The sequence below is a fragment of the Maniola jurtina genome, chromosome 17 (assembly GCF_905333055.1).
Source record: "Maniola jurtina chromosome 17, ilManJurt1.1, whole genome shotgun sequence".
Taxonomy (NCBI): domain Eukaryota; kingdom Metazoa; phylum Arthropoda; class Insecta; order Lepidoptera; family Nymphalidae; genus Maniola; species Maniola jurtina.
This window is the reverse complement of record NC_060045.1, coordinates 10,017,283-10,031,635: the sequence shown is the minus strand read 5'-3', so window position 1 is coordinate 10,031,635 and position 14,353 is coordinate 10,017,283. Positions and strand designations below refer to the sequence as shown.

The 14,353-nt window shown below is 35.5% G+C and overlaps 1 protein-coding gene across 3 annotated transcripts in view; it reads left to right on the top strand.

Moving 5' to 3' along the window:
- LOC123873795 (mitochondrial carrier protein Rim2) overlaps positions 1–14,353 on the top strand; it is a 44,935-nt gene that overhangs the window by 26,372 nt on the left and 4,210 nt on the right. For 2 of the 3 annotated variants that reach the window (XM_045918854.1, XM_045918852.1), the window contains 5 exons: positions 2,328–2,485; positions 8,780–8,958; positions 12,263–12,375; positions 12,891–13,110; positions 14,093–14,195. In XM_045918854.1, the coding sequence (XP_045774810.1) occupies positions 2,328–2,485; positions 8,780–8,958; positions 12,263–12,375; positions 12,891–13,110; positions 14,093–14,195 (773 nt within the window). The remainder of the gene's footprint in view (positions 1–2,327; positions 2,486–8,779; positions 8,959–12,262; positions 12,376–12,890; positions 13,111–14,092; positions 14,196–14,353) is intronic. The other variant, XM_045918855.1, reaches the window with a different exon arrangement.

Below are 14,353 nucleotides of genomic sequence, written 5' to 3'. Positions count from 1 at the left end.
TAGTGGGCTTTTTATTAGGTGTGAGAGTATCTACTTTGTTTTCGGTATTCCAGTTTATAATATATTTTAGCAGGTATAACGTACAAAAAATCTACAAAGCACAAAAAATTGGCAGTCAGTGGGACTGCCCACAGAAGTAAAAACTTAAAACTGAAATAACGGTGTTTTTTTTTTTTGATTTTCAAGTTAATTGTACTAACTTAGTATTAGTATTGCGTAATAATAAAATTGTATGTACTCAATCGTAAATAGTACATATACCGTTGAGGAAATAACAATACACTTGAGTTTTTAATCATTGAATTTAATTAAGGCGAACGAACGCATTGGAGGCTGCAGAGTTCATTTTATTATCTCTCGTTTTACAAATTACAATATTTCTTAATGTGACTCTTCCATCTTTTTGTACCAACGCAAACGTTCCTGCAAATAAATGATTATATTTTTATATAATTACTACAGATCTAATCCAATAATAGGTATTCGCTAAACGCAATAATCGTTGATCAATTATTTCTTCGCATCTTCGATAAATAATTTCTCGCATTGTCTTTTCGCCGTCGCGTCGTGTCACAAGGCTATCCCAGTTTACATAATATTATTGATTTTTCGAAACGTTAGCTCTACATTATTCAAACCATTGAGTCTCTACATAAAAGAAATGTAAACAACTTCAAGGTTGAATTCTAGACTAAGTTCAAGGTTGCTAGGTTTCCCGCCATTTGTCTGTGGCGTAGTACCAGTATCTTTTCCAACTAGTTTAACAATGATTGCATCATTTGCTTTTATGTTCAGAATGAATGATGCCAAACATGGAACATTTTCGAAATCATTATGAAATCTTGGATTTTATACATATAAAAGGAAAAGCTGACTGACTGACTGACTGATCTATCAACGCCCAGCTCAAACCACTGGATGAATCGGGGTAAAATTTGGCATGCAGCTATTATGATGTAGGCGTCCGCTAAGAAAAGATTTTTGAAAATTCAACCACTAAAGTACTTTGTGTAGTCCACGCGGACGAAGTCGCGGGTCTAAGCTAGTTGAATACAAGAGGTATCGAAATCGTTATGAAATTCAATCAAACATTCCATTATTTTCCCAACCTACAACAACAATCATTACTTTGTGTTACTCCTAGCACACATTAAAGCTAATATTATATGGTTAATATTATGTTCCTATATTACATTCTAAGGTTTGGTCTGGTTCCATATCTAAAGTCTTTAATGCCTATCAGCCAACGACAAGATATTCTTTATATATTTACGTAATTGTATATGTTTTCTAACATATTATCGTAGGAAGATATTTAATTATTATTTACTTGTTTCTCAATTAGTACCCTAGTTCTTAGCAGAGAATTGTCTCAATCAGCTATATTGTATGTACTAACGAATGTACGTACAGTGATTAAAAGATAAAATAATGTCCATTGTTGTCTCTCGTATGCTCAATTTCCTGGCCTTTGTTGTATTTGCGGCACTACATCACTATTATCTTCCTGCTCTTAAATAAATGTATTGTAGTTATCGTTCGTTTCATTCAAAAGTTGCGCTTTGATAACATAAACTAATATTAAATTCCCGAATACTTCATTATGAAATTACTTTGTGGGCATTGATAATAAAGGTTAATACTAAATTCCCGAATGCTTTATTTTCAAATTACATTTAGGTATGTCAGGCCTCTTATTACATTTTGTGTATTGCAATCTTGCATTTTAAATAGCTTAAAAGTTGCGCATTGTGGAGATCGAAAAGAAGCGTTTTTAATAGTGATAACTAAGCCAGAATGCTCTGAGAACGAATCAGATCACGCAAAGCCAATAAGAGATATGTTTTCAATGCTAATTTTTATTTTATCTGTTAAGTAAAAAAATATAGGTATGTAATTTGAATACAATCCAAAAATACAAGTTTCAGGAGTGCCTTGTACATTAAAATAAAGTGCAAGTCGTTTCAAAGCAATAGGTATTTGGATACATTAAAATGACTAACCCATCAACATTTTTTTTGGACTATGGATACTTTTAAACTAACCCCCATAGTTTGAATGGTAAATGGTGCTAATTCGGTCGTACGCAAAACTTCAAGTAAACTAAGTAAATTGACAGAACATTCCTATGAAAACATTTTAACTTAAATCTTTCGTGATTAAAGGCTGCGATGAATGGCAAAAATCTTGAATTTTAATCGATCTCCTATATCGATTACATAATGATGCCACCCTATTGTGGATGTTGTATGCTTCCTGTCAATTTGGTTGTGAGTTTTGCGTGCAACCGAATTAGCACCCATATATTAATTGGCCGTGTAATGCAGGAAGGGAAATGGGGCTACAGACGTACGATGGGCGCAATGTTCGCCTACACCAAGCAGGCAGATCGAATGCTGATGTCCTACAATTACCAGGTGCAGCAGTGCGCGCGCGCCGGACACGCCAGAACCGCGGCGAGGATGAGTCTCATACATTGCCTCAGGTGAGAACCACTCATTATCAGCACTTCAGCACTCGCTCAGTTTCAAACAGGTCAGAGTGGTAGATTGATCGTATAATATCTTAAATGAGAAACTTACTTGCTATACATCTCGACCAACTCTTCCAACCCAATATTAATGTTGCCAAGCTTAAGAAAAACATTGATCAGTAGGCAGTTGATAAGAGTAGATTAAACGGTTGAGAAAAAATATAGAGAACATTTTTATAGAAAAAAACCAATCATGTTAAAAACATTGATTTTTTTTTTCTATTCCCTGGAATTTTCCGCTTTTAATAAAATCCCACGGAGTAGCTGTACAAAGCGGGACGCTGGAGTTAGACCCCGTGGGATTTTATTCAATAGAATATTTCGCCGACTGGCAGCATTGTTCTACAGACTTCCCGACAGGTCCTTTTTTATAAAATCTTGGTCTTTATATTAAGGTTAGTAAGGACATTATATTTTTCTCAATTTTGTTACTTACTTAACTGTTAAATGCCAAAGGCATGTTCATTGTTCACGTTATCATCTGTTTTTATCTACTTAACTAATGTATCTTTAAATCAAGTAGGTATTAGTTTCTCATTATAAAGTTCACGATAGAGAAGCCATTAAGTAAGTACCTAGTAAGTGTATTTGTCTTCATTCAAGTCCATGTCACAGTTTATGTTGATTCTCTTAGTTCTCTACTCTTTATCGGGCAGATTTTCAACATAAAATTTAACTTTTAATAATAGCTTTTAAAAACATTCTTCTTCAAATTCTCCTGGCTTAAATAAATATATGTACGTTTACAATGTATCCCTTTCAGACAGGGTTAAGTGGTTGGAACTCTTGGCTCCACTCTTTACTTTTCTAATAAAACTTTAGTTGCTTTTTGCTTAAATGACCAATTAAAAGCAATATATCTACTGACAACAATAATCTCAATTTTGAAATGGATCACGTAACAATGTCACCAAGGTGATCCTTATCAACGGTGTTAAGTGCTATTGATCTATTTGTTGATATAATCGTAATCTTGACACTTTGTAACTAGTTCCACAGATACTCTTTAGTTTCTACTCTCTTTGTATCTTGCATTTTACTATATAACATGTTCTCATATTAGTACCTACATGTTCTCCACTTCAAAGCATACCTATAGGATTATAGGATACTATAGGATTAGACATAATATAGGATGTCTAAGGTTGAAATCTATAGAGCGCACTTTAACTTTGCTTAGACTTAAGTTTCAGTTAAAACGAGACAGATTTATGCCAGCGGTATAACGCTGTCTCGTTTTAACAGTGTTTTAAGTCTGAGCAAAATCAAAGTGCGCTCTCTAGATTTCAACCTTAATATCTTAGGTCGCCTTAATGGCAATTCAGTTACTTACACTGACTTCCTTACAACTTTTTGTACCTATTATGTTCTGTTTTCAGTTTTAATATCTAAACTTGCATCTATACATATAATAAAATTGTAGAAAAGTGGTGTCTGTACAATGAAAATATATAAAAAAAAAGTAGCAGGGGTTGTTATTATATCGATGCCGAACCCGAAATTGTAATTAATTTTTTTTGTCTGTTTGTCTGTGTGTTCGTGCACGCTAATATCAGAAACGGCTTATTCGATTTAGATACGGTTTTCACTAATATATTTTAATAAGCTTCACTTAACATTTAGTGTTTATTTCATGTCAATCGGTTCATAAATAAAAAAGTTATGTCAATTTAAAGAATCACGGCGAACATTTTTAACGTACAGAGTACGTACTACACGCCTCGCGCCTGAGCGTCCGTGGCTATATAAAGCGCGCTGAGAGCTATTCCACGCGAACGAAGTCGCGGGCACAGCTAGTTTACAATAAGCGTGAAGCATCAGGAGCGTCTCATCAGGAGTCAGGACAGTAATTTTCTAGAATATTTGGCCAAAATTAAAACCCGCTGCCTCATGAAGCTCTTTACTTTCATCGAACTTTCGTCGTCAACTTATAGACGTCCACTGCTGACTACAAACATAAATATACCTACTCATCATAACATACCATTACTAAAATTATTTTCCATATCAAAATCGACGTCATATTAATTACAATCTCTTTCTATATTATAAAGTACTTTTCCATTAGCACGTTTATGAGCTGCAGTGCTAAATATAGCCAACCCGTTTCTGTATCAGAAATGTATGGAATGGTATTTGAGTTTTCTCTGCTATAAAGAGGCGTACATATGCAAACATTCGAGCATGCCAAATTACAAGAATATCACACTTCACATTACTACTAATCTAATAATTCTAGTAGGTGTGAAGGAAATAGGTAGATACTTGTATATGTCGGTGACATTTTCGGATCACCTGTTTTAATTGCAGTGAGAGCCAAACAAACATTTTTAGATCTGTCTAGTATTTTATTCGTTATTTTCATATGGATACAGTGCATTTAAAATATTCAGCAGGTACTAAAAGAATTTTCATTTAGACTTTTTGTTATTGAATGTTTAATCGACTCATTTTTAAATACCTCAACATTCATTCTAATTTGTTTCATCAATTTTATTAAAATTTATACCATATTTATTTAAATAAAATTTATCTGTGATAAATCAAATGAATAGATAAATATTCATATCATAAATAATAATCGGTATTTTTATTATTTCCTTTGACCATATCAGTTATTTCCTGATTTTCCATCCGATATTCAAATTTTTTAATTTGTATAGTTTTGCACATGTACTATGAAATAATATAATGTTTGATTCAAGTATCAGCTTGTCTTTCTATTCCATTTATTTCTAAATATATAAAAGGAAAAGCTGACTGACTGACTGATCTATCAACGCACAGCTCAAACTACTGGACGGATTGAGCTGGGCTTACAGATAGCTATTAAGCTCAGTAAGTTATGTTTTAGGTAAATATTTAGTTCTTTAAGTTTAATTTATTAATATTTATGTTTTATCTTTTCAATCTATGTACTGTGTTTGCGCCTAGCTTTATAGTCCCGAATAAAAGTATATTTATTTATTTATTATGACGTAGATATCCGCTAACAAAGGAATTTTGAAAATTCAACCAGTAAGGGGGTAAAACAGAGATTTTAAATTTGTGTAGTCGTGTTCGTCCACGCGGACGAAGTCGCGGGCATCAGCTAGTTATACTTTATTTATCTTTTGTTTGAATTGCGGGAAGTTATATTTATCTCTGTCACTCAATCATCCTTCTCAACAGAGCGTTTCATGTTAAACTATTTTGCGCGCTAACGTGGAACATTATTTTATAAATTCGCTCATTGGCAAGCGGCCATCATTGCATGTTTGGAAGCAATTATTATCGGATCAACAAGATATCCAAGTTTTTTAAATTCTCTTATTTTGCTTGATCGACCTTTCTCATTATGGCAAGTTTTCATTGAGTTTATTTATAGCTTGCTGTATATTTCATATTGTCCCACCCAATTTCAAGAAATCAAATCAGATATCCCAGTAACTTTATCTTTTACCTTGTATTATTTGGAAATGATGGTTACTTTTCTTTCTCTGTTACCTATATTGTACATACCTCCTACCCAATGTTAAATCTGTATTTATTGTATTTCCGACAGTGTAATTAGTGAACGCTCGTGAATTTTGAAAGAAAAATTAAGCTTATTTTTCTTCAGCTCCGATACCTAATAGTGTCACATACTGAACCATTGTTTCACGCAAAGTAGGTCGCCCTAGATTTGTTTTTAGATTATGTTGTCAGCTTATCCAATTATCTATCCAGTAACTACTAACTATAGTTCGCGACAGGTTGGAATGGCAATCTGGATGGGGACACCCCGCACAGCCGCGGGTGACGTGAGGGTGTGCGGGGCGTCCCCCTGCCTCACACCCCGGTCGCCATGTCGCGAACAAAATTTTAGAAGTTAAGTCTTGGAAGTAGTATAAAAACTTCCTTACTTAGTTTTGATACTCGTATAAACTGCTAGAGTTCATAGTTTTCGGCGCTTTCTATAATTACTGACATTTAACGTTAACTCAAGTGAGTGAGTTTTTGGACAAGAGTTACCATTCAGTCTCAGGAGTCTTAAAATTTCTATCTCGTAATAATTTGCTTGTAAACTCAAACACAATGTAGACAAATTAGTTGAAACCAGTAGAAGCCAAATGGTTATCATAACTTCGCTAATAGATAAGGTGTTACGCCCAGTCACGAGAGACGTGCGTGAGGAATTTGCACTCGGTGTATATTTACGCCAAATATTTCAATATTAGTGACATAGGATTCTCGACTATGAATTATTATTAACTAGCGACCCGCCCTGGATTCGCATGGAGCAATGTAGATATTAATGTGGTGTCAGTGTGATTATTTTGCTATATTTTAAAAGAATAACACAGCTTTTTCGTTGAAATCTCTCAGTCGGCTTGATTTCTTCCGACATCTTGAACAATGACGATAATTATTTTATCGTCATAATTCAACAAGTTAATATAAAACTATACGTACTTATAACCCCTTGTCTTGAATCACTCTATCTATTTATGAAAACCGCATTAAAATCAGTTGCGTATTTTAAAAGATCTAAGCGTACAGAGATACTGACGGCGGGATACGACTTTATTTTATATATATTGTGTAGGCAGATAAATTATGAAGACTAATTTACTCGTTACCTAAACGCCATTTTCCGAGTGATTTATCTCAGCCCGTTGCACTCTACACTTCCCTCAACACTGATTTTCATCTTTGAATGAGAATATTCCGATGGAGATCCTTTTAAATAATAAAGAATACTGCAATTGATGAAACCTATGGAGTAACATCGCCGAAAAGAAAATAAAGCATATATGTATAGCCAAAATGCAAACAATAGTTTAATTAATATCTTATTCCGTTTTTGTTAAAAAGAAAAATAATTGTAGTAGTAATTAATAACTCTGCGTTTATAATATCCCTTAATTTTAGACCATGAATTGTTTTTAGTGTAGTGATCACTTTGCGATATGTGATTCCAGCATAATATTCCTATGTGTTATGTTCTTATAAAAATCGGAATATCTTTCAAAGCAAGCAGATCAAATAATATATTCACAACAATTTGTTATGCCACTGTCTGCTTACTTAGATAAAAGTGTTATCAATTTTACAAATACCTTAATATTTACAACTTATCTAATCAATTCTCTACATATTCGTATCGTGGCATTCTAAAATAAAGTAATTTTAATCTGGTCACATGTGACTGATAAATATGCAGTTGGGGGCAATTCGTTAGTAGGTAAAATTGATAAAATCTGTAGCTTAGTAAAAAACTGCTACACTCATTTCAAGTTAGCCTGACATTACCTTAGGCTGCACCATCACTTACCACCAGGTGAAATTGCAGACGAAAGCTAACTTGTAGTGGAATAAAAAAAATCATAACATACAATTTCGCTCGAACTAGTAGTTAGAATCTGTAACCCAAAGTTGGGTTTTTCTTTTCGGAAGGGAACATGAAAAGAATAGTTACATCTTAGGTTTGAAATGCGGACAACCAATGGTCAACCGATTCAGCTAAAATATTATTATTTAGGTTTATATATATGTGAGAGCCTTGGGTTAGCCCAGATAAATTTATTTATTCTTAATGATATGTGCGCAAATAACAAAATAATAACCATCGCACGCAGAGTAGATTATGTAAATAACGTATAACATACCTATTTTGTAATTGATAGCAGGTTGTAAATAAACCGCAGTATTACGCAAATGGATACAATATCTTCAGATAACAAGTTCAAACCAAAGGTGAGGTCTCAGATGTAGTTATACGTATCAGAATAACAGGTATTTTCACAAGGTTTTAGCTGCGAACGTGCAAATATTGATACTTGTTTGGTGATCGTAAACGAGTAAAGTAAACTCCAATATCAGACGAAATGTAATTCGAAATACCAAATAAGAACTATACTAACTCTACAGGCAAACGAATACCATGCTGAAGTAGTAATTCCGGACTCAATAATCACCCATTCTTTAATGGTTTTTTTTTTATTCAGCTATTATTGCAGTAGTTAATAAAAATATGAACATAATTTGGGATTTCCATTTGTAAGTTGCTCAGGTAGACGAAATCTGTGAAAATAACAGAATTCTGCCGTGGGAACTCTTTGATTTTTCGAGATAAAAAATAACCTAAGTGCTTCAAGATGCAAAGTATCTCTGTACCAAATGCTGAGAAATTATAGACAAACAGACAAGCTTTTGCATTTATAATAATAGTAGTAAGTATTAGGTACGAGTATATAAAAATTTAAAACTCCATATTGTTTCCAGACACATCGTCCAAAATGAAGGTGCCCGTGCTCTCTTCAAAGGCTTGGGACCGAACATAGTGGGTGTTGCTCCTTCCAGAGCGATCTACTTCTGCACATATTCGCAGGCGAAGGCAATCCTCAACCAACACATACCGCCGGACACACCCATAGTGCACCTCTCTGCTGCCAGTGCTGCAGGTATGGACACTCTTTTGTTTGTGGTTTCCGCTATTGCTCTTCTGCTGTTTTTGGAGATTTGAAACTTGGATGAGTACTTGATCATTTCACCATACAGAAACATCAAAACCTTTGCATGAGCGATATTGATAGGAGAGGTAAGTGAAATGAACGCCTTAAGAAAAAATTGTACACAACGGGAATTGCATGAGGGAGGCAAAAGTGTCTTTTCAGGAAATCTTGAAATATTTCGCCTTGTGCCAAAAGTAGTCATAGGGGATCGTTAGGGATTCAACGGAAAGTAATCTCGCATGATTTTATATTCACCTCTGGAAATTCGGATAGGATGAATAGATTGAATAGCTATTAGCTATTGATAATAATAATTAGCCGCAGATTAATCTCTCCCCCTTAAAGTAATTCACGAGGTTTTCAGGAGGATACAAAAAGTGTACAAGTGTTACCCACTTCGAACAAATGACTTTGATAAACGATTAATTAAACATCTTTGATATTATTGCATGTTAGATGATAGCGTAGATTTCTATGGTTCCTGAAGAGCTGTCCTAAAGAGATGACCGAATGACCGAGTATTGATATTTTGTACACCTAACACCAGGGAACAAAACAGGAAAAGCTTTCACTTAATCTATGATTAAGACCATCTAAGAATTAAAAATGCAAAATAAAGCGACCAATCTTTAGCACCGTTTTATTTTATTTATTCTTTGATTTACCAAAAAAACCGTCACATCCGGTAATTTATTCTTTAATTTACCAAAAAAAAAAACCGGCACAGCCGGTAAAATAACCTCCAATTTTATCGATGTTTATTTTATGTTGTGTGTTTGAGATAATATCATAATCTACTTGTAGTCAAGTGACCTTTATAATTTTACTTATATAAGAACGCTACATTTCAAATGTCAACACACATGGATATCTTCAAAAAACGCTTGAAATTATTTTTAAATCAGTGATGTTATAATAGTGTTCTTGAACTCGACCCAATATTATGTTTATTCCGGTTTATATAATTCGTTGTTTCGATTAATGACTCAACATCCGATTTAAAGCCGATTTAATAATACATTGGAATTAAATTCAACTGTTTAGTTTTTAACATTTTTTATTTTATTATTTTTAAATTCTACCGCTTGTCTGCGACTTCGCCACATTTGTGTCATCTGTTTTGTGAAAGTGGAAAAAATCTAATATTATATGGTATGATTTTGTAGTGGAGTGTAGTGGGAGCTAATCCCCGAGAAAGTGTAGACCTTTTCCAAGCTTTCCCACAGCGCGTCCAAAGCGTGGTTTCCATGATCTTAGTTCACAGCGATAACACGGGATATTTCTAAATATTCCATAAATTAAAAACCTTTTGGCTCATTTGTTAACACACAGACAAATTCGTATCTGATAGCTAAATCTGTAGATGCAGATTTCAACATCGGATACGGTTGTTTACAGATTACTTTAAAGTGGGAGGCGGTTAAATATAGAAACTAGAGATCGCGTGCCAATTTCAATATTGGGTCAATCTCACAGAATTAGCTATTTATTAAAAAGATCTGTAAACGTTATCTCTTACTATTATGTTGACTCGAGTTGATAATGGCTGCTTGAAAATTGATGACCGTCGCAAAGCCTTTGATACGTTGAATGAATCTAAGCAGCATAGGTACAGTCTAAAATTTTACATAGCATATTGATTTCTATTTCCACAACGTAAGACACGAATTTCTACAGAGAAAAAAAAAACGATGAAAAAATATGTGCATTCAATAGAATTTTTCTTGTTCGAAATGTGTGCATTACGTCATGAATTAATTGGTTAATGAAATTTTAGATTGACTCATAAATTTGCTTCGACATTGTGTCAATGTGAATGTGCCCCTTAAATGGCTACGCTATGTTTTGAATAGGCTATTATACTGTTTCTTGATTTGATTAGGCCATCTAACTCGCATGGTCACCGGGTCATATAACTCCAATCCAGGAACAAAATATGTTAACATAACTAGTTGATGCCCGCGACTTCGTCCCGTAGATTCGAGTGATTTTCGGGTAAAAAGGAGCCTCTGTCACTCTCAAGGTCTTTGAGTATACGCATGCAAAAAATCATCACACTAATATTATAAAGGCGAAAGTTTGTATGTGTGTGTGTGTGTGTGTGTGTGTGTGTGTGTGTGTATGTTTGTTACTCCTTCACGCAAAAACTACTGGGCGGATTTGGCTGAAATTTGGAATGGAGATAGATAATATCCTGGATTAGCACATAGGCTACTTTTTATCCCGGAAAATCAAAGAGTTCCCACGGGATTTCAATAAACCTAAATCCACGCGGGCGAAGTCGCGGGTATCGGCTAGTCAGTGATAAATTGTTCCGTTGCGGCGGTATTGATGGACGAACCAACAAACAAGCACACTTTCGCATTTGTAATGTGGGTGGATTAATTTCCACAAGCCCCCACGCGTATTGACGTTAATCTACTTGGCAAAATGTGCACTCCACTGTAAATAATAAAAAAAACCGCTTGTTTACTGCACATGAGTAGATATCCCTATCTGTGTTTATTGTATCTGCGGATAATAATAAATTGTATCTACCTATATTCTAAAAAAACAACATCTTGATATCAACTTTTACGAAAATGGCATACTTTTATGTTTGCCAACTTTTTTTAACCTTCGCGTCGCGTCGGTGCAAATGTGACGTCTTTAGAAACTTTTATAGCGGAAATCGCATTCTATAATCGTATATGAGCAGGGAGCATCTTGCGAGGATTGTATTGAGCAAATGTTGAACAAACATGGTTTCAAAAAAAAAAACATTCGAAATTCAATCAGAAAACATAGTTTCGTTTGTTCAAAATGTTTGGAGCTTACTGAGAAAGTCTATATCGTATGAGATTACGTAATTACAAAGAGAGCTTACTAAATGAGAGAGTAAATGCTTACTTATTTCCAGGGATAGAGTATACGATAGCGTAGTCTCGTCTAGACTGATAAAGTATCTCTTTAGAAGTTTAGACTATGCTAATTAGCACTATTTTGTGCACGTTTTCGCATTCCACTGTAAACCATACCGCCTGTTTACTGTACCGTTTATATGGTAATATTAAATTGTGTTCCACTTTTTTTTTCTTTTTTTATAACAAAATGGGCTTGCGCTTGACTGCAATCACACCAAGCAGGAGATGATGCTAAGGTAAAGCTTAATTGGAGGGGAAAGGGGAATATTAGTAATCATGATTAGCATGGCTAATATTCTTTAAAAAAAATGTTCCTTAGAACACTCCGAATACATCTTGTTCTATTTCAGGGTTCGTTTCGTGCACGATGACTAACCCCATTTGGTTCGTGAAGACGCGACTGCAACTCGACGGCGCCAACGTCACCGCGTGGCAGTGCATCAAGAGGATATACGCCAAAACGGTAAATAAACACGATTATTGATTTAGTCTAGTCGTCGTCGACTACCGATAGACATCTACTGCTGGACATAGGGCACAGTGAACTAAGTATGTTGAAACTTTGGGTTAGATCCTGAATTGACATCTCAAATATTATTAGACTAGTCAAATATGAGGCTGTGGGTGACGTGAAATCAAAGAAAAATAGGCCCTTCATAGGCTACTCAGGGTCAAATGTAGGAACATTTGGCGACTGTCAGTGTAGACTAGGTGCCTAGGAAGCCTCGATGTTTTATTGCAAGTTTCTTAACCGTTGTGAACTATGACATAGGTCTCTTCCACGTGCCGCAGTCTTGCGCCGCCTGGATCCAGCGGCTCCCCGCGACTCGTTTACTGTTGTCTGTCCAGCTTGTGGGGCATCTGCCAATGCGGCGCATTCCGGTGCGAGGTTGCCATTCCAGCTCCTATCAACCGCAAACTCTATCGTGTAGAAAAACATTAAATGTTATTAGGTAATATTTTAAAATGTTGTTACAGGGTATCCGAGGCTTTTACAAAGGCATAACAGCATCGTACATGGGAATCAGCGAAACCGTCGTCCATTTCGTCCTGTACGAAGGCGTCAAGGCTCGACTAATGGCGGCCAGAAGTCTAGATGGCGTGCCGAGCGATCAGCGTTCACCGAGGGACTTCCTCGAGTTTATGGCCGCGGGGGCCTTTTCCAAGACCGTCGCCTCTTGCATCGCGTATCCACATGGTAAATTTTTTCTACATTATATTTTTCAGTGCTCATTTTTAATTCTAGACCAATATCTGGTACCTGGTAAGATCTCATTGAAAAAATTCAGCGATAAATTCCTCCTCCATGAAGCCGCAAAGACCAGGTTAAATTCTCGAGCGTGAATATATTGTTAGCGTGATCTAGCTCCGCGCAGCGCCATCTAGTATGCAATATGAAATAAATAATGAAGAAACTTGTGACAGCATTGTTCATATACTAAGGCGTAAGGCTCGACTAATGACTGCCAGAAGTCTGGATGGCGTCGCTGGGTGATCAGCGCACACCGAGAGATTTGCTCGAATTTATGGCTGCTGGGGCTTCGAAGACTATCTCCACGTATTCAGATTCTGGATAAGAGATTCCAGAGGTTTTTTATTTAATAAACAGTGGTGATTTCAAGAAAATGAATTGAAAACTCAAAAAGCCAGATTAAATTCTCGAAAGTAAAATTTCGTTAGCATGATCAGACTATGCACAGCGCCATCTAGTATGCAGTGAATGCTATTTATCGATTGGAATGGAATATTCGAGAATATTTTAAGGATTCCTAACCATATTAGGGATAATTCAAATTCAGTAAACTTTAAATTAAACGAATAAAACCTAAAATGCCACTTGATGAAGTCTGTAAACAACAAGCACTTAGTTTGTTGTTTGTGTGCGGATCAATTGATCCAATAAGTACTTCCAGAGCTAATTGTGTAATTGCCCCTTGAGTGTTTTCGCAATCGAGTGAATGGCTACAACAGTACTCTTGATACTAACTCTGTTTATGTACATAACTTTTATTATTTTGGACGACCTTTTTGGAGCAGTGGTCTTAAGAGCCCGCTTCATCGAAGCGATAGCTCGTTGGTGGGTGGAACTTAAAATAGTGCCGTTTCCGCGGATAACGAAAACAACAAAATCAAGAAAAAAAAATCACGTTTTTTTTTTTCAAAATGATTGTTCTTTGCAGAAGTGGCGAGGACGCGCTTGCGTGAGGAAGGAGACAAGTATCGCAAATTCTGGCAGACTCTGCACACTGTGTGGATGGAGGAGGGCTACCGTGGAGTTTATAGGTAAATATACATTTGGCTGTGTAGAAAATTGAAAACAAAAGTCTTTAACCAGTGTGTCCTTCCCGTCCTCACCTATGGTGCTGAAACGTGGACACTGACAAACGGCCTTGTCCACAAATTCAAAGTTGCTCAGCGAGCTATGGAGAGGGCTATGTTAG